The sequence below is a fragment of the Melanotaenia boesemani genome, chromosome 21 (genome assembly GCF_017639745.1).
Source record: "Melanotaenia boesemani isolate fMelBoe1 chromosome 21, fMelBoe1.pri, whole genome shotgun sequence".
NCBI classification, from domain to species: domain Eukaryota; kingdom Metazoa; phylum Chordata; class Actinopteri; order Atheriniformes; family Melanotaeniidae; genus Melanotaenia; species Melanotaenia boesemani.
In genome coordinates, this window is record NC_055702.1 from 24,842,942 (window position 1) to 24,870,434 (window position 27,493).

The 27,493-nt window shown below is 41.6% G+C and overlaps 1 protein-coding gene across 3 annotated transcripts in view; it reads right to left on the reverse strand.

Moving 5' to 3' along the window:
* LOC121632152 (myosin phosphatase Rho interacting protein) overlaps positions 1–27,493 on the reverse strand; it is a 63,282-nt gene that overhangs the window by 24,721 nt on the left and 11,068 nt on the right. For all 3 annotated transcript variants that reach the window (XM_041973359.1, XM_041973360.1, XM_041973361.1), the window contains exons 4-9: positions 14,196–14,347; positions 14,025–14,109; positions 13,782–13,953; positions 12,873–13,293; positions 3,557–3,683; positions 402–506 (exon numbers count right to left, since the gene is read on the reverse strand). In XM_041973359.1, the coding sequence (XP_041829293.1) occupies positions 402–506; positions 3,557–3,683; positions 12,873–13,293; positions 13,782–13,953; positions 14,025–14,109; positions 14,196–14,347 (1,062 nt within the window). The remainder of the gene's footprint in view (positions 1–401; positions 507–3,556; positions 3,684–12,872; positions 13,294–13,781; positions 13,954–14,024; positions 14,110–14,195; positions 14,348–27,493) is intronic.

Below are 27,493 nucleotides of genomic sequence, written 5' to 3' on the forward strand. Positions count from 1 at the left end.
TTTTAGTAAAGAGATGGCGAGGCAGTTTTTAACTCAACACATTTAGGCATTGAGTGAGATCCTCATCATCCTCCCCCGTCTTTAAAATCAGCTCCAACTCTTCTTCTGTAGTGCTTTTTTTTGGGATCCTGTTTTATTCTAAAGTAGCTAAAAAGAGGATAAAACACTGCAAAACAACAGGTGTGTGCACAGTCTTAATGTGCATGAACAGTAAATACTTTCTGTAAGTCTGGTTAAGCCTCAAAACTCTGGCTTCAATCGGCCAATTTGCACACAGATCGACTGAGTCTCTGCCTTCACACGACACCTTGTTTGTGTGGGTTTGCTTGAACTGGAGAAATTAGCCGAAGCTGTAAAGTAGACAGTATTTCACCAAACCCTGAGCTCAGATCAGAACTCACCGTCATGACCGACTCGGTCGTCCTCCGGTCCAAAGACTTGGCTCTCCTCAGAGGGGGCAGGGTGGAGGGAAAGTCCAGACCCTGATCTACATCATGCCTTTGCTCCTAAACAGAGACACAAGTCACGTCAGACATGTTTGAGTCGTTTAGGAGGGAATGAATGATGTTTATAATGTATGAGCAGAGACACGGCACTGGGATGAATTCCTGTCACGTGATAAAGCAAATTAGTCATGTTTACTATTTTGTTACCAAACAGGTATTAATACCCAGCATAAATCTGTTCTCATTGCTACTGAATCCATATTTCTGATGTAGTGCAATCTTTTGGTCGACTACCTCAACAGTATGAGAAGATAACCTGAGTTCAGTTCCAGTTTCATCTTGCCGTTTACAACCCGCTTAGAGGTGCATTACCAACTAGAGGACTGGAGTGTGTTGATGGAAACACAACTAGCTGCTGATCACAGAGATCGACGCAAATCTCTGAGGAATGTTTCCAACACCTTGTTGAATCTACGCCACCAACAATTAAGGCAGTTCTGGAGGGAAAAGTGGGGGCCAGCCTGGCACTAGACGGGGACCTGATAAAGTGACCTGTGAGTGTATGTGAAAAAACCTGAACCTTGAATTGAGGAGACGATCACATCTGGGGTAGGAGGAAAAAAGTGAAAGATTTTGTGAAAAGATGACAGGAAGACAGAAGAGGAAAAAAGAGGAAAATACATGAATAGCATTCCATGGTGGAGACTCAGCATCTGTACCAGCTCAGTTACAGAGACGCCCCCTAAATGTGCATCTGGAGGAATCATAATCACTGTTTTTAGAGGCTTTGACTGGTCTGGCGGTCATGTTGCAACTGGGACACAACACAGTCGTGCCAGGTGGAGTCGATGGATGACGGTGTGAGAAAAACAACAAGCAAGCCTTAAATCTGACAGCAGGAACAACAGATTTCTGATATATTTATGTAAAAATGGCGTCTTACGATCTTATATTGAGCCAAAAAGTCTGTTAGATCTTGTTTTAAGAGTGATACGGCAGACAGGAACAGAATTATTAATCATTTCTTATTTCTCACTTAGTTACTAATCCTAAAATTTGTTATTTTCCACACATGACATTGAATATATTATTATTATTATTATAATTAAGAAAAATTATCTGCCAGGGCATTAAGATATTTACACTTGATAAGATTTCCTGAAATAAGAAACTAGCCTTTTGAAAAGTGATAAAAATCTTAAAACAAGTTATGAAACACTAATTTTAAGTCCTTTATTAAAAGAAAACCCTCAAAACTATCCAGTACACACTCATTCCAAGAGAAGCTATAATTCTGATTCTTCTGTATTCATGAGTTCCCAGTGCAGCAGTGGGCGGTACAGCGGGTTCAGGAAGTAGACGGGGTCGTCCAGTAACTGGAAGGTTAGTGGTTTTAGACACTTCTTGCACCCATCTTGCCTGAATGAGTGAATTTTTGAGACTTAAAAGGACGACTAACAGCACTTTGGTTTTAAGAAGTGGAAAAAACACAAAACTGAAAGAAACATTTACAGGACAGTTTTGAGATGTTTTTTGTTTGGACTTGAAATGAAAGTTTCATCACTTGTTTTCATTTATTTCTCACTTGTCCAAAGCCTAAACATTTTTAATTTATTTTAGGAGTGAAATGATCATAAAGCACTGGCAGATTATTTCCTTGATCTGGTTCTTCTCAATGCAACTGTTCCTTCCTCATATTAAGAAGGCAGATTTTTGCTGTGTATGCATCGGTGTTGTAAAAAACAGAAAGAAAAAAAAAAAAAGGATTCTCAGATAATCGATTCTAAAATTTAGTATTTAGTTAGATATTAATTAGCACAGGTATTAATTCTTAAATGCCACTTTGGCGTCTGCTGGTTCACGGAAAAAAACAACCGCCTCTACCCAATTAAAACAGGCACTGTAGAGGGCAGTCCCGCCCCTACAGCATCTCCCTCGCTAGCCTAGCAACATCGTTTACAGTGTTGCCAACTTAGCAACTATAATTTTAGTTTTTAGACTAAGTTTTTAGACCTCTATTGCAATTCTTATTTATTTTATTTTTTTAAAAGATTAGTGACGAATTTAGCAACTTTTTCTAGTGAGACTGATGTGAAAACTCTTATAGTTTACTCTTAACGATTCGCGGATGCTACTGCAGGCCCTTCCCCCGTCCAGAGGCGCTGACAGGAGGCTCGTCCTCATGCAGAAGCCCAGCTCCGGTTTTCCGAGCTGCATGAGCAGGAGACGTCCTGTTCTGGTCCATAACCAGCCTGAGAATGAACTGCATGAAGCTGCTACTGACTTACAGTCAGATATTAATACCTTCTATTGTAGACAAAAGCATTTAAAAAGCTAATCTTTTAAAACTTTCTTAATTAATAATACATTACATTACATTAATTGATCTAGTTTTAAAAAGTAGATAAAAAAAGTTTGTTCTATTGTTTTCGTCATCTTGAACACTCAATAAGTACACTAACTAGTTGTTGACGGTGTTTTAGGTGTGTATTTTTTGCACCACAGTGAGCAAACAGCCTGAGAACCCTGTTTAGACTGTAACTTTGCATGAACTAAAAGAGCTTTTATTGCATTTATTTGTCTTTTATTTTGTAATATAATGGTGTTGTATTGTTTGGATTGTGTTATTTTTGTGATGTTCTGACTTTAATAAAATAAAAAAGTTCCCTCGGTATTGAAAACAGTATCGAGCACCATGCTTAGTGCTGGTATCTAACGGACAACCCTAGAATGTATGCAGCAGGAAGCCTGGCAGCTTTGCAGCATGTCAAAGACTTGGTTTTAGTTTTTCTGAGTGGAGAGGGCCAGGGTGGGAAAGGGAAGTGTAATCAACAGGGGAATCCCACCAAAGAATGGAAACTGGAAATGAATACAGCACACACTGCTGACCTCTGAACCACAATCAAAACAAAGGACAGAGAACGGGAGAGGACGGAGGGACAAGGCTGAAGGGAAAAGAAAGTAGGAGGAGGAATGGGGAGATGGTGTTGGTTCTGCTCTGCCATGTGATGATGTTTAAGATCACAATTTACGACTCACAGCTTCTATTGTAAACGGCAGCACAATGTCGGTACTGTTGGATCTGATGCAGGCACATGAAGCCACGTTACCTCTCTGTGGAAGCGCCTGTGCTCGCTCCGGCCCTGTCTGGCTCCACTCCTCCCCGACTCCTCCACCTCCATTTTCTCTGGATTCTCCAACTCCAAGGCCTCCAACTTCTCAATAACACCGGAGCGACTGTAAACACAAACACACTCATTCTTTAGCTATGTATCACCACCTACTTTTCTATCTTTTCCATATAAAACCATTAATTTCTCTCTTTCGAGACCCAGAACAGCAACAACAATTAAGACAACAATTTATTATGTTTAAAAAAAAAAAAGAAAAAAAAAAAAGATCTGAGGAGTTTTAAAACAGGACAAAAGAAAAAAAAACTTTCACTGAAATCTGACAAACATCTGCGTCTATTTAGAGCAGCTAATCAGATCAGCTCTTCTGCACAGCTCTGGGATCAGCTGGTTGTTACTGTTATTACAGACTGGCGAGAATGTGTTTATTTTCCTTAGGAGGGTTTTTTCTTGCCCCTCACACGAGTAGTCGTCTCAGGATGTGACCATTCAAAGGCTCGGTGATGGTTTCCCTGCTGTACACCCAGTAATGTAAGCTTTATTGGTGATTTATACTAATTTATTAACAATAAAAGCAGTGATGATTAATGAAAAAACACAAAAAGTGATATTAAGTTGGTTTAGAAACAAGTTCAAATCCTGTTTTTTTTTTCTAGCTGAGCAAAACTGAAAAATCAGCGAGGAACGTTTGTAACCTCCTTTAAACCAATGGAAAGAAAGATGTAAAACCTCTTTCAGAGAGAAGAAACTGAGGATCCAAACAAGGACGTGAACGTTCTCTTTCCTCTCCTGATGACTGAAAGGTCAGATGACAAAACGTGTTAATAGTCTGAAGGACTTTAGCTTAAAATGACCTGCAGGAGCAACAGAACCGAGTTTACAGACAGCTGGACCAATCAGATTTAAGGAGTAACTACTGGAAAGCTGCCCAAATATCTACATATCTAGAGATTTTCCTCCTAACTGAAGAGTCCAAACAGCTTTTAAAAATAAAAAATAGGGAGTTATTAATTAATTGCGGTCATTTGAAGTTCATGCTGCGTGTATACAAAAGCTGCTTTCACACAGCAGTAACTTTTTGGTAGTTCTTAGAACTTTTTGGAAGTTTCTGCCACAAATTTAGTTCTTGTCCCACAGCAGCTGCAGCTGGTTGTATTTATTCCTTTTTAGGAAGTTTAATTTTTTTTTTAAGCATGAGAGGGACCATCTGTGGCAAATCAGTTTAGTGATTGGTCCAAATAATGTAAGTGAATGATGATTGGCTGAACATGTTGGCACAAGAACCTTTTATTACAAAAAAAATAATGATAAAAATAAATGTAAATGTTGGTCAAAGGTTTTAGCTTTAGCTGCTTGAAAAAGGGTTAAGGAGCCATTGTACGCTCATTTGTTTTTGGATTGATATAAATTAGTCTTAAATCGCAAACACTAGTTTAACTGCCTAAACAACACGGGGAACATGGTGCAGCAGTGGACTGTTTGAGGGGGGACCTTTTTCACTGCTGCACCACTAAACATGCAGCAGAGCAGCTGAGTTATTGGAGATGCTGAGCGGTGAAAGTTGATGGAGAAAGTTCAGAAAGTGAAACTGTAGAAGATGCTGAGGGTTTTTGGTTTTTTGTATTTTATTTTGAACCTATTTTATTTACTCAGTGTCTTAGTTTCCCTGATTGGTTGGTGAGGGTTAGAACAGTGCTTTTGGGACATTATTTAGTACACAAGCGTGTGTGTGTGTGTATTTATGTGTGCATGGGAACATGTAATATTTATGTGTGACTTGTGGGTTTATGGTTTGTGGGACTTTAATGGTTTGGGTAAGGATGCAGGGGGGTAGTTATTTATGCTTTTAAGGTAAAGCACTTTTAACATGATATTCTACGTGTTTTTACGTGTGCTTTGCTTACAACGCGCATCCTTTTAGTAAATGGTTGTAATTTCTCCTGTGCTGATGATGTCTTGGCCAGGACACTCGTGTACAAGAGATTTTTTAATCTCAATGAGTACATTTTTTCACGGTTAAATAAATAAATAAAAAAAGGGGTTAGTGTAGCTTTCTTCTCTGAACAATGAGCTCTAGAGTTATCCTCAGCACAAAGCTAGTCTCCTTGATCAGTTTGTTAATCAAATGATTGATTATACATATAGAGAAGCTCCAGCTCCTTGAGGCAACCTGCCCAGATTCAATCCCGACCTCAGGCCCTGAGGTATATCATTCCCTGTTCTATTTAAAACCTACCAAAAATCCTTAAAAATAAACTGGTTTTCTATTAATAATTTAAAAGGGTTTTCAAAGCACCTGATAAGTAAGATTCGGCTGCATTTTGGAAATTGGACTGAGAACTAAGGAAGGATGTTTAGTTCCCAGTTACTAATACAGTTAAGTGAAAACAGGCTTTTATATTTATATTGATTTAATTACAGCTTTCTGGACTTAATGGTAAGTAATCACATTTTGTTATAATCAAAACATTTTTGTTCTTTCACTATAATTTTGCCAAAAAGTTCTTAAAACTACGGCTTCTGCTGCTTCCATGTGCTCACTTTGGTTTAATCTCGCAGTTTGTGACTCTGGAAGTTTTACTATTTAAACACTGCTAACCTTTAACATACCAAGTAAACATTTTTGAAATCATATATCCATTTATGGTCTAAAGACATCACTGGGTTATCAAAGCTTCCTCTCCAGTGCAGTCATGTTTCTTTGGGTGACCTCATCCTCTGAAAATAGTTTGTCTAAAATGGAAATGCTGAGATCAAAGCCGTCATTGGTCATCAGTCCGTTGGTGGACAGACATCCTTAACTACTACTAGAAAGATTCATCTTGAAGGAACAATGAGTCCTGGACCACAAATCCAAGAACAGCCTACGCTCACTTGTGTCCATCTGCAACCATCTTCAAACTGTGACAGTGCACCCCCCGTTCAGACATGTTCCCACACAGGCCTTTTGTTTAGGGACACAGGAATCTGCATTTCAGAGAGGAAGAAGGCGAGAGGCAGTGGGACATATTGTATAACCCTTTTGGTTAACTGCTGCCCTTATTTGGGGACTCTTCAGCTAAAGCTCCTGTCCTTAAAAGGGAATGAAGGAGAGGGGAGTTGGGCAAGGACAGAGTGAGGCCGAACACCCACTGTATGATCTAAAAGCCACGATTCAGACGGACTGATGGGAAGCTGTCTGAATATACATCTGAGAAGCACCACCAACACAGACGGGTTTAGATTTTCCTTTTTTACTAAAAACCAATGAAGGAAAATAAACTGAATAAAATTCCAACCCTGAACTTCATATGCACCAGAGCTGAGAGATACGGACCAAGTATTTTTAGACTCTGTGCTCTCATATTGTACTCATATAAGTCGCCTTAAAGTAGTTTTACTCAGTTTCATTTTAATAAATGTTCAGAATTACCTCACAATCCTGCAGACTTTCACATAAAGCTACATTAAATAGTTTAGACTGGCTCCATCTGCTGCAGCAGTAACAGGCTGATGCTTCAAAATGAACTGTCAACAGCGTAATTGCTCAGAGGAACAAATCTTCTTTTAGCTATTTTCCTTTACTAACGTACCGTCTTCACCACAAGGAAAAAACACATACACAAAAACACAAATCTCCAAACATTTACGCCTCCAGTTTACAACCCTTTTGAGTCACTGCAAAAAGTCTTCTTCCAAATACTGCTACAACATTTATATTTTCCCCACTCTTTTTCTTCAAATCTTTTAATCAACTTCAGCCCTACTCAAAACGACCAAATATAGAATTGTTCAAATTATTTTAAACTGTCATGAAATTTGTTATGTTCCATATAATGTACTGGGGGAGAATCTAAAGTTCAAAATGTATTTTGTTTCTAATTTTTAGCACATTTAATGCTGATATAAAATAAAGTGCCCAGCTCCTAAACGTGCCTTTAAATTGACATTTAAAGGGTTCAAATAATTTTGAATAACTGCATATTTGGTAGTTTTGATTATGAAATGAAACACTTTAAGCAAAAAAGTGGAAAAATATTAATCTGTAATGTTTTATAGCACTTTTAGGAGTGGACTTTTTTGTCCTCTGAGGAGCTGAGGAATAATCGCCTAGCCTCCACCCCCCGAGCTCAGTTTGGAGGTGGAAACAGGAAAGTTTAGCAGCTGCTTGTCTCAGAGTTTTCCCAGATAGTGGAGGCAACAGACCAAGTTTCACACCTTTATTCAGCATGACAACAGCATGCAGATACAAGATTAGGCCGTGTTACTAACGGATAGCCAAACTATTAATGTCCTTATGTCCATATGTGCAAATCATTAATGTCCTTAAAATGATTAACACTTTAGTCAATTCAATGTTTAGTGAAATCAAATAAAACAAAAGTAGAACTCAGGACTGTTTGATTGTGAAAGTAAGAACATTTCCACAAGAACAATGTGAAGGAAACTCAGGGGATTGGGACTGATCAGCTGTGTAGCCATAAGAAAACCACTAATCAGTGAGGCTAACCGGAGAAAAAAGTTTCCATTTGCTAGTGAGAATAAAGACTGGACTCTGGAGCCATGGAAGAAGGTCATGTGGTCTGATGAGTCCCGATTTACCCTGTTCCAGAGTGATGGAGCATCAGGGTAAGAAGAAAGGAAGATGAAGTGATGCTGACATCATACCTAGTGCTACTGTACAAGCCTGTGGAGACAGTCTATGATCTGGGGTTGCTACAGTTGGTCAGGTCTAGGTTCAGCAACATTAAGTACCCAAAGAATGAAATCAGCTAACTACCTGGATATACTGAATGAGCAGGTTATTCCATCTTCCCTGATGGCACGGCCATATTTCAGGACAACAATGCCAGGATTCAATGGGCTCAGATTATGAAGGAGTGGTTCAGGGAACAGAAGACCTCATTTTCACACATGGATTGGCCACACAGAGTCCAGACCTGAACCCCATTGAGAATCTTTGGGATTTGATGGAGATGGCTTTGCACAACTAAATGAAATATTAGAGCAATATTTTTTGTTTCTGGGTGGGAAATGTGTTTTAAAGTAGAAGAAAACAGCAGGCCAACAGCTGCTGAGAAGCACTTATGGAAGTTTGTATCCTATCTGCTAGGGCTGCTCGATTATGGGAAAAATGATAATCACGATTATTTTGATTGAAATTGAGATCTCGATTATTTAACACGATTATAGATAAGAGGTGGGGGTTGGGGGGCATTTGAAGTGTTTAATTTACTGTGGTAATGCCGGCTAGTTTCTTTCCACCAGGTCCCCGTAGCCATTGTTTGTCTCAGACCAGCAGCTATGTTCCGCCTGGTGTGATCTGGAAAAAACTAGTCTGGAGACATTTCGTTTTCACGTTGAAATCTGCGTCAATAAAATGTAGCGCGACATTTCTATACGGCTCTGGTGCGGCTTTACCACAGGTCCGTAGCGGTGGCGAAACATCGGACTGTCACCACGTCTTTCACACACCCTCACTACACTCATCATACAGGGAAGAAAGAGACCGTCCACTAACATGGTGGTGAGATGGCAGTGATGCCGTTTGTCCAAAGTGTTGATGAGTTTCTTAAATCCCGGATTGTTCATTGTGTGAATTGAGAAAAAAGTCCTGTTTGTTTATAACGTTTCATCCCTGGTCCGCCACCATATTTTACCCCTGGTGGACTTTATTGTGCATGTGCAACTCTCAGCAGATATAAAAAAAGAAGACGATGTCTCACTCTATATTTTTTTCCCCTCTTTGAGCATGTGCATTCTGCAACTCTCAGCAAAGATAGGGTTAGAAGACGATGTCTCACTCTGTAGTTTTTTTTTGCCGACAATAGTCGACGGCTAAATTTTTCGTCGACTATTTTTATTGTCGACTGTAGTCGACAACGTCGACTAATCGTTGCAGCCCTACTCGATATATTTGAAAATCTCGATATATTGCCCAGACCTAACAGAACAACTCACTTAAACCCTCACAGGCCAAAACGGACCTCTTAAGTAACATATTTATGGGACACTCCACCTATTTTCCTCTTTTCCTCTCAGGCCTGCCAAAGATGGAAGGATCTAAATGGCGCAGGAATCTGACTCAGAGAGGACAAAGATGGCTCCCTCCCTGCCACATCAAGACTGGATTTGTTTGAAATGTGTGATGCTGTAGAGCTGGAGGGGGATTTTTTTTTCACCCAGAAATCTGAGTGTAAAAAAAAAAACAAAACTTTGCTTATACAATCTGAATAAAGAAAAAAAAAAATCAAAACTCAATATAAAACAATTAAAATGCATAGGAGAATAAAATTAAATAAAACTTAATGAAATAAAAGCAAAAAAAAAAAAAAATCTAAACACCACTAGACAAAATAAAAAAAGAAAAAAAATCTGATAAAAAGAAGGAAATAAATGAGATATCATCTGTTAAATAACCAAATATCCCAGGAACACACACATAATGAAATAAAAAACAATAAAAACAAAATAAAATTAAACTAAAAAAAAAAAACTGAACAAAAGTGAAAAAAAAAAAACAAAACATAAAAACTAAAACAAAATTAAATATAAAATAAACAACGAAAATAAGGGCAAGATGTGTGTTAAGTAACCAAATATCCCAGGAACACACACAAAATCTCACTTTATCTTCATTTCATCAAATCTGCCTTTCCCTCTTCCGTCACGTTAAAACCACACCAGTTGTGAAAGTGTATGTGAGCACATCTAAAGCTTAGTGTGTCACAGTGGTGTGTGTGTGTGTGTGTGTGTGTGTGTGTGTGTGCATACGTCTTCAACAGGATAAGCCAGCAGCTCAAGTATTTTCAGCCCAGCATCATCAGGTGGTTCATTGGGTTAAATCAGAGGCTGCTTTACTCGCCATCCACCAGACAGGACGCTCACCTCAGTACTTAGTTCCTTCATCCAAGCATCTCTCAGCAAAAATATCAACACTTTGTGCCAAATACAAGAACCTGTGCTTTATAACAATCAACCATGATGACGCTGACTTAACATGTATTCATTTTCCAAGAGAGGGTGGTTCATTTGCACATTTAGTAGCAAGGTATGTCACTTTATTTGCTGGCAATTTCCTCCAGCATCGCTCCACTGATTTAACAACTAATTATCAATTAAATGTTAAAAATTATTTAGACATAGTAAAAAGTTAAACATCTTGGAGCTGATATCACTTTCACTCCGTTTTGCAGAGGCTGTATCCAAGGTAAGTGATGGACGTGGCATATGTACGACACGGCTGCAGTTCAGGCGAACAGTTTGTGGGAGATGTCACAGCGGCTACATCAGCCTACCACACATTAGCATGAGCCTCAGACAGCTGGCTATGCTGCTGCACAGAGAAACATGCTGCAGCAGTAACACGGTGAGCCTCCTTGTTTCTGCATTCAGGGTTAAAACATTTTGACAGTTAAATTGTAAAATAAATCTGTCAATTACAGATAACAATTACAGCTTGGTTATAATGTATAATTTAACAGAAAGGTTGATAGAGGAACTGCTGTCTCCTGTGAGTAATTATAGGAATTTAATGGAGAGCTGTCTTAAGTGAGGGACTTTTCCCCCTGTGTTAAAATAATCTTCCACTTTTTGTTGGCCTATAAAATATATATTAAGAAAAAAGAAACTGTAGCACTTTATAGGATCATGGGAAGTTAACCTTTTCTTCACAGGAGCTCCCAGTACAGGAGGCAGAATGAGATTCGCGCAGTACAGAAGACATTTGACCACACCAGGAAGCAGCCATCCTAACATGTAGCATAGCAACATGAAACTCAGCTAAAAGACTCTAACAAGCACTGACATCCAAACCAAAAAAAGTTCAAACCCCAAACAGTTTTATGGGAATGTAAAAAACATGAGAACAGCACTGTCCACTTTAGAGCTTCTGCTAATTTCTCCACTTCAAGCAAAACCACACAAACAAGTCGTCATATGTGGCAAAAACTCATATGAGCTAGTAGCCAAAGAGCCAAAAGAAAAAAGAAAATATAAAAAAAAATCAGAAACCATGTCTTACTTTTGCTGTTAGTGGTGAAATTGATTTCAGGTCTAAAAACTCTGCTAATGTGTTCTCCTATGACTCTGCCTTTGCTTTAAATGAATCATAAAGGTTCTGCTGGTTTCCATGGAGATGAAGGAAGTTTTATGGTGAAGTTTTCACTCTTTCTATCATAGACTATCTTGGACTTCACTTCTTTCTGGATCCTCCTGGTGAGATATTTACGTCTATTAGAAGACCTGGAAAACTGTTCAGCTTCACTTTTTTCCTCGTCAGACATGACTTTAGTCATTCCTAGATGGACTGGGCTGTTATCCTCTGGTTCTCACTGAAAGTAAAATGTAGTCATTTTTACTGTGTTCCAGGTGAATTTACTCTAACACAGTAACACATATCTTGACTGTAACACTTCTGTAGTAATCTCACATCTCAGCTTTCTCTGGAGACCATGATTACAACTAGAAGGGGTGCATGTTTAAAGAAATAATTTATTTTTGGTTTGTCGTTTTAGACAGGAGGCAGAAAAATAGATGTAGTAAAAAAGAAGTAAAAAAAAATCTTTCCTTTACATCTCTATCCAGTTTCAAAATTTCCTGTATAAATATTGTCTTTATCCAGTCTGCAGCTTGTTAATGTCGACAGCAGTGTGCAACTCCCGTAGCTCCAAAAATACGTAAATCTCTCAAATAATGTGGAATATGACTACTTCCCACTGGATTTGCTGAAGTTTTCTTACTCTTTTCAATATGTTGTGACTTATATTTTCAGAGTTATGGTCCCACTTAAAGTAAAACAGATAACTGACAATCTGTTGGCCATTGTGTCTAAAAAGGACAAGATGTTACAGTCAAAAAACGCTTAAAGAAGCATCAACACACGGACCAACAGATCCATCACTGTGATGATGTTCCACAACAACATGACTGGATCCAGTTTTTGCTCAATAGATAAAAAACAAACAGCACCACCTTACTCTTCAGTCTCAGCTCCCTCCTCTTACGAAAGGAATTGAATTTAAAATCCTGATGTGTGTTTATTGGCTTAAGTGCTAAATGGGTTGTCCACTATTACATTAAAGGAAATCTTATCCTCATATTACACTGTCAGAGACTTGAGATCCTCCGTCCATCCTAAGATCCTAGACTAAGTCCTGGGAGGGGGAACTTAATTCTCTGCTGCTGCCTTTATTTCTCAATTTTTTTAGGTTTCAAGCCTCCAATAGTTTTAGTGTTGCAGCCTCACGAAACCCACTGAAATGATGAAAAATGAGCCAAGACAGGAAGTGGGAGCAGTTAAAGAAGAATCACTGACCTCCTCTCGGGGCTGAGGACGGCTTCTTTCTCCTGCCTCTCGGGGCTCCTGAACCGGCTCCTCTTCTCGGCTTTTCTGGCCTCGGCCTCCATCCGCCGGGAGCGTGGTAGGTCATGATGGCCGCCCCTGTGGCTGTCGGTGCTGGTGACCGTGCTGCCGCTGGCTTCCGAGTCTAGCGAGCTGACCGAGCCGCTGATATGAGAGCCGTTTGAGAGTAGGGAGCTGCCGGAGGGGAAGGGGTCGCTGGGTGCTGGGGAGTTGCAGCGTGGGACCCCTCCCAAGCTGGAGCAGGAGCCCGTTGGGGAGAGCAGACCGGTAGGGGGCTGGGGCACGCAGCCATGCAGCGGCACGCTGCTTCGCTCCACGTCATCGCCGTTCACCGACCCTGCATCAGAGCCCTGGCTCACAGACGCGCACTCACCTAGAAAAATTACAAGATACCACAGACGATAAAGTAGCTTGATTCCTGCTTCTCTAGCTTTCAGACAACTGGATTTACTCGTCCCAATAAAACGGCTCTAAAACGCCCATTTCTGACATTTCTAACATAAACAGAGCTGCTCAAGGATCATATGAAAACTTGCTCTTATCAATGTTCCTGATCAGAATCAGTGAGTGTGTGCAGGTCAGAGGAGCTGCAGCCATGTTCCTCAGCTCAGACTCATTCCTTTTAGCTGTGTTCTAAAAGCTCAGAAGACTGATCAGATTTAAATGTCACTGCATCAAAAATGCAGATGTATTACAGATTATTTTTATTGCTAGAAGTTTTACTTAACTGGATTGTTGGGAGCCCTGTCAAAAAATTTATTTATTTACTTCTGTTTACCTTTTATTTACATTTTGAAAAATCATTCCTGATTTTCCCGATTAAAACACAAACAATAAGGAGTCGGAGTTGCTCCTCCCTACCTTCAGGGGGCAGCGGTGATCCTAAAGGCTGGTCAACGGCAGCCCACACTGCCGCCCCCTCAGCCTCCCTCTGGTTTAGCTCCTCCTGCCAGATGATGGAGCTCGAGTCTGGAACCTTCTCGGCTTCAGGGATACCGGAGCCCGTCACTGCAACCTTGGCCGGACCCGGTTCCTGGACATAAATGCAGACTCATGAAACCCAATGAATCCAGGGGGGTGGAGAATAACTCTGAGGAGAGTTACCTGAGATGTTGCAGGCTCCACTTTACGTTTCTTCTTCTGGTTCTGCTTGTTGGTTCGGGGGTATACAATCAACTGTTCGCTCCACCTATAAACAAACAGAACATTTATGATGCTTCTGCATTCACATCCTGTATTTTAACAAGCAGCCACACACACAAGAAGAAATGTTACCCGTTTATGATCTCTTTATTCTCTCCTCTGATGAAGTACTCCTGCTCGGGGGTAACGATGCACAGCGAGTTTTTCTGGCCCGTCTTGGGCTCGGCGTCAATGACGTCCGTGCAGAGGTTCATGTTCACCGTGCCCTGAGGCAGCGTGCTTGGCTAAAGGACACAAAACACCACAAATTCACCTCCATTCCTGTATGTAATAAGACTGTAAGATGTTAAATGTGAAGAAAAGAAGAAAAAAACTGGGAAGAAACTGGTTTGTTTACATCCAGCAGTTTGTTTGCATGTCTAATGGGCGAGTGCCCGACTAAACACTTATATCACATTCCACACAGCGGAGGAAAACATGCCTCGGTGCTGCTCGCTGCTTTCACAGCCTCGTACAGTACGGACACCGTGGTAACCGGTAAATCCTTTCAGCTGTGGCGGACACTGAGTGAAAAGGGGAGATGACAGCAACAGGATGCCGGACTAAAGCTGCTTTGTGTGTGGGATCAGTGAAGAACGCGGGGCTGGGAGTGTTTTGTGAAAAGAACCAAAAACTCGCCAAACTAAGCTGGTATGCTGTTTGTGTCTGTGTTTTTATTTGAACCTGTAGAGTCTCACTAACTTCAGACTAAAAAATCCTGGAAAGTTCCTCCCACACATTCTCATCGCTGCTTATCAGGCCACGGCTGCTACAGATGTTAAACAGGTGTGAGGGCTTCCTTCTAGCTCCTTTTTAGGCCAGTGAGCACAGATCCAGCTTTATTAAGATTTGACTCAAACCCCCAGGGGCTGCCAAATACAGCACTGTACTGAACACTCAGACACTGTGAAAGAATTTCCTCCATTACGACTTGAATAATGAAGTGTAAGAGTAAGATATAAGGTAAGGTAAGAGACAATATAGAACACTGTCAGTCATCTATTATCAAACAGTGACCATACATAACCAAACTCAGGTGATTAAGTAGGTTTGTGGGTTAGCCAGCATCTGCAAAACAGCTGCAGTCACAGCTGTGACTTCATGTTTATCAATAAGCAAGTGTTTACGGTACTTTCCAGACTTTAGGTCTCAGTTTTTTTCATAGTTTGGCTCATCCTGCGACTTATAGTCAGGTGCGACTTATGTATATATATATATATATATATATATATATATATATATATATATATATATATAAAATTTAACATGTTTTTAAATGTTAATTCACATCAACTGATATGAACCAAGGAGTAAGCATTACCATCTACAGCCGCTACAGGGCGCTATAGGCTCATGATTACTATGGCACCATGAAAAAAATTAACTAAAACACTAACCTAAAGACTACTGAGAAAGACAAACAACACAAACAAATGCCCCCCCAAATGAAAAATCCTATTCTGCAGATTACAAACTGCAGGTAGTAAAATATGCAGCTGAAAACGATAATCGATCAGCAGTTTGCAGAGTTGTTCAGAAACGACAGAGGATGAAGAATTCAATGGATTCAGTGACGTGAATGAGCTTGGTGAACTTGCTTACCAGTAACTAGCTTGGAGTCGCTGGCTTGTTATGGTAACTTAGCCCATTCAGCCTCTCTGGTATACTCTTTATGCTATAATGAAGCTGAATGTGTTCAGGATTTTCGCTACATAAATGACCTTGGCGCACCATCATGGCAAAACTAAAGCCACCATGCCTTCAGAATTATAATTTTTTTTAGATGTTACAAATTATATCGTAAGAATGGATCCATATGAACATAAAGTCTCAATATGCGTACATGTACAGACCATAATATAGGTGAGAAATTGTACTTAGGAAATGTGACACTGCTCTGCAAATAATGAAAAACGAACACTGGCATCTCAAATTTCTGTCTGGTTCTACTGCGGCTTGTTCGGGAGTGACGACGAAGACGTGACAGCGAAGGTCATATACTCCACGAGAAGCGAGAACTTTGTTCCTGTTCATGAGGCCCTTTAAAAATGTTCCTTTTGGTCTGGTCAATTCATCCTCTGTAAGAAACTTTGTCTGCGACAGGCCAGGAATAACAGCGAGGGGATGTCTCTGTCTTTATGTGCAATGAAAGACTGACCTGGTTGTATCATATTTAAGGTGAAACTTCGTCGTGGCAGGGCGGGGTTGTGTACGCAGTGGTTTCGGTGTCTTTAAATGCCAAACGTGATGTATACATTTGCGTACTTTCTCAGCACCTCAATCAGCTGTTCATTAAGTGTAATAGGGAGACTAGTTCTCCCTCACCATTTAAAAGAAACATTCTGGAGAAAACATACCAGGCAAATATTCAGCTTGCTGTTCCGTGTACTATTGTGTCTATTGAATAACTTGCCTTTCCAGATTTAATGTTTCTTCTTGGTCTTTGTTTTGTAAAATCCATCCATCCATTTTCTGCCGCTTATCTGGAGTCGGGTAGCGGGGGTAGCTGCCTAAGCAGGGAAACCCAGCCTTCCCTCTCCCCGGCCACATTCACCAGCTCATCCGGAGGGATCCCGAGGGGTTCCCAGGCCAGCCGAGAGATGTAGTACCTCCAGCGTGTCCTAGGTCTTCCCCGGGGCCTCTTTTCAGTGGGACGTGCCCGGAACACCTCACCAGGGAGGCGCCCAGGAGGCGGAGGAGGAGACCAGATGCCCGAGCCACCTCATCTGGCTCCTCTCGATGTGGAGGAGCAGTGGCTCTACTCTGAGCCCCTTCCGGATCACCAAGCTTTTCACCCTATCTCTAAGGGAGAACCCAGCCACCCTGCGGAGTAAACTCATTTCGGCCGCTTGTACTCATGATCTTGTTCTTTCGGTCACTACCCACAGCTCATGACCATAGGTGAGGGTAGGAACGTAGATCGACCGGTAAATCGAGAGCGTTGCCTTTTGGCTCAGCTCCTTCTTCACCATGACAGACCGATGCAGAGTCCACATCACTGCAGACGCCGCACCGATCCGCCTGTCCATCTCCCGCTCCATCCTTCCCTCGCTGAACTCCTCCACTTGGGGCAGGACCCTATTGCAGACCCAGAGAGAGCACTCCACCTTTTTCTGGCTGAGGACCATGGTCTCGGACTTGGAGGTGATGATTCTCATCCCAGCCGATTCTCACTTGGCTGCGAATTGCTCCAGTGAGAGCTGAAGATCACGGCCCGATGAAGCCAACAGAACCACATCATCCGCAAAGAGCAGAGACCCAATCCTGAGGCCACCGAACCGGATCCCCTCAACACCTCGGCTGCACCTACAAATTCTGTCCATAAAGGTTATGAACAGAATCGGTGACAAAGGGCAGCCTTGGCGGAGTCCAACCCGCACTGGAAACAATTCTGATTTACTGCCGGCAATGCGGACCAAGCTCTGACACCGGTCGTACAGGGACCGGACGGCTCGTACAAGCGGGTCCGACACTCCATACTCCCGGAGTACCCCCCACATGAGTCCCCGGGGGAAACACTTGAATGCCTTCTCCAAGTCCACAAAGCACATGTAGATTGGTTGAGCAAACTCCCATGCCCCCTCAAAGACCGTGAAGAGGGTGTAGAGCTGGTCCACTGCTCCACGACTGGGACGAAAACCACACTGCTCCTCCTCAATCCGAGGTTCGACAATCCGACGGACCCACCTCTCCAGCAACCCTGAATAAACCTTACCAGAGAGGCTGAGGAGTGTGATCCCCCTGTAGTTGGAGAACACCCTCCGGTCCCCCTTTTTGAAGAGGGGGACCACCACCCTGGCTGGCAGTCCAGGGGAACTGTCCCCGATGTCCACGCGATGCTGCAGAGGCGTGTCAGCCAAGACAACCCTACAGCATCAAGAGCCTTAAGGAACTCTGGGCGGACCACATCCACCCCCGGGGCCTTGCCACCGATGAGCTTTTTAACCACCTCAGCGACCTCAGCCCCAGAGATAGGAGAGCCAGCACCAGCTACCCCAGACTCTGCTTCCTCATCGGAAGACGTGTTGGTGGGATTGAGAAGGTCTTCGAAGTATTCCTTTCACCGCCTCACAACGTCCTGAGTCGAGGTCAGCATCCCCCACAGAGCAGTGGAGAGGAAAAAACACCCTTTTACCTGGAAAGAACGCCTCCAGCAGAACCAGAACAAGGAAGGGCGGCCATCTGCCTGGACAACTTTAAAACCCAATGATCTGTGGTAGTTTTTAAGTTGTGAAGAACGTTGGTCTCACTCTGCAGCGTACATTCAGGTAAAAGCTCAGGTAGTGGATCTGTATTTCCAGTACAACAAAATGTGTACTACACATACTCTCTAAGCCCTGACTTCCTGCAAACCAAACCATACCAAATGTCAGCAGATTTCCCGCAGGTAAGTGGATCCATTCATGGACAACTAATTTAAATGCAAATCTAACATCACATCGTGTGAAGGGAAAAACAGAAGAAAGGATCGGCGCTAGGAGAGGTGCTGGTGTCAGTGATGTCATCACGCCGGGGCCGGTAACGTTACCAGGCAGCCCAAATAAAGGTTTCAGGCTAACTGGCTCTGAATATATCTGTGGCTGGAACAGAACAGTGGTGACATAAACCGCACAATTTAATCTACAGTGTTGTGCCGTTTCAATGGCATTTTTAATAGTGATGTTTTTTTACTGATCCAATACCAAGTCAAGTACAAGCCAGTATCGGCGATAACGATCTGATACAGATACTTTGTACAGAAACTGAATGTGTTTGGAAAATCACTTTCAAAGCAGCTACGTTGAGGGGAAAGGAAATGGTAGTTAAATTTTTATAGTATACTTTATGAATCAAACTGAAATTACCAGTAAAATGCATAAATAAATATATAAATGCCACATTAACTGGATGTGTTTGTAAACACCTACATTTTAAAATATTTAGTTAACCATCAGTCTAAACAAATGGGAGGGACTACCTGATAGTACCTGTCTTCACACACATCCTTCATCACGCCGTTGCTGTTCAGCTCCACATGACATGCTACAGCCTGAGTGAATGAGAGATGCTCTGTTGCGTGGCCTTGAGTTTTTGTTTTTTGTTTCCAATCAATGTCACCAAATGGTTTTATTACTAAATGAATGCAGATTTTTCTCATCTGGTTAAATTAATGAAAGAGATGGAGTATCCTTCTAGAAACACAAGTAAACTTGTGAAAGATACTGACAAAGCTGTCCTAAAAGTCCAGTTTTCCTTAATAATGGATGAATCCACTGTAAATAACACCAAGTAACTCATTAATTTAATCAGATAAAAACAAAACAGTCAAGGAACTCCTAAAATCTTGCGAACATGGATTCAGCATTAAGGAGGCTAAATTCCCTGAATAACACAAATCTCACCGGTCTGATGATCATTTCAGAGCTTGACCCTCCCCAAGACAAGTTTAATTTTAGTGGAACTCTTATTAAATGGAAAGAGATTAAGTAGAGGAGACGGAGGATACCGTAGAGGGTGGAGAGAAATGACTTACTACACTGATGCAGCTGAAAGAATCAACAAATTACAGCCATGAATATAGTTTATGTACCAAGCTGGTAAAGACTGATATGTGGAGGTTAAGAGTCTGAGATGAGACCAGAGAGAGCGGTCCAAGATGACGACTAAGAAAGAAGAAAAAGACGACAAAGTGAAGCCACATATTAATCTGAGGTTACTCGAGATCTACTATCCTGCTACCTTTAGGTGCATCCCTTCTCCAACACACCTGAATCCAATGGCTGAATCCCCCCATCCACATGTTATTCATCCATGCAGAGGCCTATAAACGAGGCAGTCATTTGATTCAGGTGTGTTGGAGGAGGATTGCATCTAAAAGTTGCAGGATAGTAGATCTCGAGGACAGGACTTGGGCACCCCTGAAATATTCAGATTGAATTCAGATGAATCCACCAAAGGGTCCGGCTCAGAACAGGATGATTTGGCTCGGTAAACAGAAATCTCTGTTGCATTACCAGGTAGGTGGGGTATAAACCAGATAGCAGTGGATGCATGAAGCTCCATTATAGCAAGACGTCTTGGCGCCGTGACACCTTTCTTGAATTATAACGAAGAATACGACAGAAACAAAGAAGAAATAATAGTGGACATCCAGCAGTTTGAGCTCTTTCTTCTTGGCATGTGGCTGTAAAAAGAAAAAAATCCTTTGTATATTAAACATATTTAAACTGTTCTACTCTGTCCTTATTGCTGAGTTACACAGAAGGATATTCTTTTGACCAATCAACGGATTGCAGCGTATCAAGCTCCACCTTTAAGGTCGGTTCGGTAAGACTGGGACCCTGATGGATGGGTCCCAAAAAAGTAGGACAGGTCGGATCGGATATCTGGTACCTTCCCAGATTTTGCCTGTAAAAATGCAAAGAGTTTATACCCAGCCATACACGTTGATAGAAAGTTTTTTTTTATCATGAGCCAAACAAGAAATGACACTGACTTTTAAGTTTGGCACGAGATTAGACTCCGACTGTCCAGCAAACCTCAGTGCATCGGTAAAGTAGATCAAACACCAACAACTACTTCTTATTTTACTTGTTTGATTCGCCTCAATCTTTTCTGGATTTGAGAAGAGCCTTTTTGTGATGTTAATCACAGCAAATTTAGCCAGATAGTCGAATCCTGTGAGAGTCAGCAGGGATTTTATGGTGTAATGTAATTTTAGTCAGTGGTCTGAATAGACTGCAGTTTGAATGGACTGCAGCTCTCCTGCTGTCCCATCTATCCCAATAATAAACCAACATGGAAACAAAAGACCCAGAAAACAATCATTTTACTGTCTGCAGCAAAGGGACCGTCGAGAAATATAAACATTAAATCTGCATTTGCTCTATTAAATTGAGTCTTGTTTAATCCCACAACTATTGAGCTCTAGAAACTTCAAATATGGGGTCTTTGAGCTGGAGCAGATACGTATCTGAAGCCGGCTTTCTGTTATTTGTTTGCTAGATGGAGCCTGACTGACTGTAGTCCATCTGATCCTGGTGCCGCCAGTGTAAAAAGCAACTTGTTGCTTAGAAACTCTTCAGTGCTTCTGGCACCAAAACAAAGGACATGTATCTGCCAACACTTTGCATTCAAACACATATCAATTGTCCTGGGTTTCACTTGTGCACAACTGGGCCGAATCCATATCCTCCAATTGTGCCTGCCATCCACGGGCCTAATTTTAGCCATACAACAAGATATTATTAAAAGAAATGACTTTCTCACAGAAATCTGAGGCTGACATGACATGAGAAACACTGAAACAGAACACAGCACACAGGAAATATAAAGTCCTGTACAGTGAAAAAATGTCTATAGGGTAATTGTAATCTGGTGTTGTAAAGCCAAACTGTAAACTAGTACAAAAGAAAAAACTGTAAAAACTACATGACAAAATAAAAATAAATAAGTGGACCAGTTTTGGAAGTAAGTGGCGTACACCCACTCCATAAATTATATAAATCCTCCAGGAGGCTTTTACAGGCTGAGCCAAAGGCAAGTCTGCCTCAGTGGGCGCTGGAGAGGAGACTGCTGTTTTATATGCTGCATGTTCCTCCACACAGCGTCCTCCATCACAACTTAACAGAGCCCGACTCTGTGGATACAAGGCCACTTATTACAGAAACCCTACAACAGAGATGTGCTACAGCCAGATCTCACTCTCTTTTCTAAAACATGATGCAGAACAGGCACAGCTCTGGATGAAAGTCGTCAGACCCCCCTCCCAGCCTCTTCTCGTGGTCATCGACCTTTCTGTTTGGGTGGTCTCCGTTTAGTTTCCATTCTTGTGGAATAATCTCCCACTTTCAGCTCTTCATCTTGTGTTAAAATGATGTACTTAAGTATTACAGATGTGTGATTGGAGTAATTTTGCCTGCCATCGCTGGCAGGGTGAGAGTAATTTCTGCATCTGCACCACATCTGACGTTTCCTCAGTGGGGTTTAGGGGCAAGCGCTCTCCTTCTTCTGCACTCAGTGGTCCTGGGGGTGCGAGCGCACTGCACTTCACCAAATAAGGGCATTAAAGAAGGAATGTTGCTTTAAATGGGAGAGCATCTTTCCCTCTTTTTCTGGCTAGAATAGCTCAGCTTTAAATGGCTACTGCTTCCGATAGACTGCAAGTCATGTCATCACTCCCTGGACCTTGTTCAACATGTGGATTCAGATCTTTAGAGCATCAATAACAGACTAAATGCTCATTTGAGGCGCTCTGGTGTAATCTGTAGTCTATGAAGTTAGAGGTAGGTTAAAAATGTAGGAGAATTACTCAGTATGGATCAATCATAATATGTTAGATTGATCCATTAGAATACAAAGTGTTATTCAAAGAAAAAACTAAATTAAAACTTCAGGGCAGACAAACAGCATGAACTGGTGGGATTTGCTGATTTAAAGTTTTTTTCTATTTTTGGTTTGTCTGTTTGTTTAAATTTAAAACTACATGTAGAAACTGAGCTCTTTAAATCCTCCACCGCACCTTCGTCTTTTCCCCCCTATAACCAGAAGCACTTCACCAGGAAAACTTCAGAGGTCCACTGTTTGCTGTTAGCCTTCTCACGTTGCCCGGGCACTGGCACGGGGCAGGCTCCCGAACCAAAGATGGAGCCAACCGGCATATAGGGTTAGGAACCTGAAAAGTCAGTTCCCAACAGGGACCAAAAAATCATGGTTCTCAAATGGTAAATGGTCCGTATTTATATAGCGCTTTACTGTACCTGGAACGATACCCAAAGCGCTTTACATCATACATCACATTCACCCATTCACACACACACACATTCACGCACTGATGGTGGAAGCTGCCATGCAGGGCGCTCAACCACGACCCATCAGGAGCAATTAGGGGGTCTTGCCCAAAGACACCGCAGGATGAACTCGACTTGGCCAGGGATCGAACTGGCAACCCTCGGGTTACAAGACGACCGCTCTACCTCATGGCTGTCAATGTGCATACATGTTTTATGTGTGGCGTTTCAAAAACATGCAAACAAACGTCAGACCAAATATTTAATAAGCTTCAGAATGTGAAGAAGGCACACCGTGACTGTTAAAGAAAAATGATGAAATTTGCTCGGTCGTTTGAATTTTATTGTCTATTCTGGGAAACTGTAGGTTATAACGCAGCCTGGCGACTTAACCGTCACTTTTCAGGACCAAATCATCAAGATGTTGTCTGTAAAGCTGTCCCACTTTAGTTCTGGTAAAACTGCGTGAACGTGAGCCAGTTCGCAATATAGCATCGAGGTTCTGAGACTCCAGAACTGTGTCGGAGCCAGAACCAGAACGGAGTCTGTCTGAAAGCGCTATAGGATGTGTTTATCACTGCACTGCCTCCAAGATAGAAACGAAGGATGAAAACCTGCTGCTTCATTTTTGTGCCGTGATCATTGCTGAAATAGTGAATTAGTCCCATAGCTCTGTGTCATTGTTAAAACCCCCTCACCCTCTCTCAGCCGCAGTATTGTTGGTATGAGCGCTCGTCTAACATGGGGGGTGGGGGGGTCACTTCTCTTCCTTCATTTGTCCTTTGACATCTATATTATACCTCTGTACTCTGGATGAATGTAAACCACATCACATTAAAACAACGTTTTCTTAACCAGAGTTCATGTGGCTAGAATGTCATGTGACGACTATCAGGGCAGATTGTTTACATGTGGATATAAGCCTCCAAAGCAGAGCCGGTCTGTTGGTGAGCAACAATGAAAGTGGAGAATAGACAACAAAGAGTAGGTGGATGTGGCTTTTGCAAATCTCTGCTAGACAAAAGCCAAGGGAGGAACAAGATATGTGAATGTAAAGCTAAACTCTGACCTCAAACACATTTTATCTGCCCTCGAAACGCTGGTTCGAGCCACTGGGTAAACATCGCTGAGCTTGATGAGATCAAGACCGTTAACAGGTTGTTATCAGCGCAGGGTTTTTTGGAAAGATCCTATCCTCAGGGTCTGGAGCACAAAGCAGCCATTTCCCTGACCCACTTTTCCTGCCTCGTGGAGCAGATGAAAAGAGCGAAGGACAATGAGGCAGACAGTTTTGGAATCACTGTTACAATCAGAGGAAAACACAACTGCACGCCAGCCTGGGTGTCACTGGAAACACGTTATACAGTGGAAACAAGCCGGTTTCCTCTCATTGTCATCACGTAGAGATTCACCGAGCGTGACTTCAAACGCTCGGCCTGCTCTCAAAGACACTTGGCTCATCACGCCCCCTCATCGTTCTCAGCCACACACCTGTTCAAAGTCCGAACTACGAGTTAAAGACCATCCTGAACTGAGGGCCCAATATCCTTTAAAACATGTGAAAGTGTGTGTCTTCTGACGGGCCGGCTGGCAGTGTGTGGCCCCAAGTGTTTGCACACAAGCAGCCTTATCTGCAGCCTGATCAGCCGGTATGGGTTTGGTCACCCGTGTCACATTCCCCTGGCGACACTCTTGCACCACAAACAGAGGCCTGCAGTGGGCAGAGCCGACTTCCTCTCTGTAAATCTCACAGCCTTTTCCTGAACTCAATCCTGCACATTATATCACATCTGTGACGCTGCTTTCGTCTCACAAACGTGTTGAGAATCGTTTTTTTCAAGTCATTTAACCATCTGCATTCAATGTGCACACCTGAACTTATCTTCCTCACACACAACAGGAATAACAACACAACCGGGGACGTCCTGACTGAGGTGTTTTGATTTGATACCACTGAGTTCCACTGTAACTGAGGTTTTATTAACACTGATCAATCAAATCATACATCCCTCAACAATCACTCTTCCTGTAACTGACACCAGTGTTTTTTTTTTTATTTACATTGACCGATCAAACAACAGGCACCATAAACAGCAACAAAATATGATTCACCCATATGTTTGTATTAAATGTGTCAGTGACATAATTTGCATTCTGGTTGTTGGAATTTTATTTTAATTCATCGTCTCCTTCGCCACTCGCCTCCCCTGCTCCTCCATGACTCTCCTGTGTCACGCTGTTCTGCATCTAACCCTTGGGTTACTCCTGCCTGTCAAACATTACAGGATCAAATAAGTTACAAACAAGTTGCATTCATTTTATATCTGTCCAAGTCTGTGAATAGCAGCAGAAAACTCTAGTATTAAATCATTTGATATGGTTCAGGAATCCTGCCTGAACCTTGTGGCACTGATGCCGTTACCGGTCCAGAGCTCCCTGCATCGGTTGCCTTTTCCTACAATATTTTAACATCTGAAATTGCAACCGTACATGATTACCGTACATGATTACATTGTTTAAGATAACTAGTGTCAACTATGACCAGTAACTTAATGTGACATAGCATCGTGTTTGCTGTTAATCATCAATATCTTTATTGGAATCTCTCTTCAACTTGTAAAATCTAAAGCAAGTTATCAGCAGCTACCTTTCCTCTCTCCAAACTCCACATGTAATAAGCTTGTCGGATGCTCTCGAAGTTTACCCTCCCTGTGGGATTAACTAATGAAGTTTGATTAGGCCCCGCCTCTCTCCTCATCTACGCACTCTTCATGCTGCATTCACGTGCAGAGCTGGTGTCTGACAGCATTTCCACTGCTGCACTTCTGGAGGCGGCGATGCAGGTCCATTTAAGAAATGTTGACGATGTCCATGTGAGACCATTTAATTCTCAGCATTTTGAAGGCGTGGCGCTAACAATTCAGCCGTGGTGGCCAATTTAGGGCAAACACTATACTGCACATTGCTACTTTCTTCATCAGTGAATAATTATGAACTCCCTGTTTATTTCTAATTATTTCAGAAATTAATCTGAATGTCTTGATATTGACAAACTTTCTAAACATGTAAACAATTATGTTATTTCCAACTTCCACTGCCTAAAAATCTAGAAACATCATGACTATACTGTGACGTACTGGTATTAAAATTGGTAAAGTAACCCTCTAGTGGCGAGATGTCTTGTAGTAAAGCAGTGTTTTGTCCCTTCAGTCTCTCCGTAGTCAGTTCAGACAGAATATGGACGTTAAGATGTTTTTCATGTTCTTTATGGCCAGAAAACATTTCTAAGTATTCCAGCCAATTTGTAATTGAACACAGCGTATTGTTGAGGTAAACATTTGTTTATGGACAAAGTTGTTTTAATCTTTTTAGTTCATTAGCGCATATCTTGCCAATGATATTTTCTATAGACGTTAGCCTTAAGCTAACATTTTGATGTGTAATGTTATGTGATTTCACTGAGACGAGGAATATATTTCCAGTGAGATACTGATGTATCTCTGTATGTTTGCTTAGTTTTACAGTTTTCCTAAGTAAAGGTTTTAAAACATATTTAGCCTCGAACCTTTCTTGGGAGACTGGTATCTATCTGCCAAGCTGTTGCAGCAGCTAGATCATGCCACAAACACGCAAGCAGCGGCAGAATATATACATTACACTACTTAGAATTTATTATGTTTTGTTGCTGCATCGATGCAGAATCGTCCACGTCTTCATTACGATGAGTTGTAGAGACAATCTAATTTAACACCCCTAGTATAAAACCGAGTTAGGACAGATCAGCTCCAATATCGGTATTGATATTGACTTGATTCATCAAGAAATATATAAACCTTTTTTTTTTACTCAAAGTAAAAGAAGAAGAAGGTGGGGACTATTTGCTCGGTCATCATTTATATTCTACTGGCTGGAGGGCGTTTGACAGACAGCTCATTCAGCAACCCAAGAGAGGAAAAAATATCCAAGAGCTTTTGGAGAGAGCAGAGAATGTGTACGAGTGTGAGGGAGACAAAGCTTGAGTGAAGAACATTTCAGTTTTGAGAGAGAGTAATATGATGTTTGAGCGTGAAAACAAGAAAACTTGCTTTCAGATTGAAATTTTACTCTCTTGATTAAAAAGGGTAATAGCCCCATAAATGGGGTCTATCTGAAGCCACTACGAGTTTTACTAAGAGACAACCAACATCAGGGAGTCATTTTCACAGTGTGAAAATCACTGAAGCGGTTGCGTTGCATTTGGCTGAAAATAAAAAATTTTAAACAGCGAAAAGCCCGACTTCAGTGACGTTATTCACAAGAGACACCTTCACATGAAAAACATGAAGTTAAATTATGTTTTTTATAATTTAAATATGTTTTTAGAAAAGGAAAGAAAAAAAAATTCATCTGATCTCACACATGTACAGGAGGCCTACGTGCAGCATCATTTCCAAGGACTACACACTGTTAACTTTTTGGAGGACTGCACTTCATTATCTATGTCTATTAAACACAAAACTCCTTCACTCTGTGTGGGCTGGGAGGACAGAGGGATACCTCCATGTAAGCACGAACAGGCCCTTAGGCTAAAGACAGAAAAACTGCTTAGCATCATGCAGCACAATCCAACAACCAACAACATTT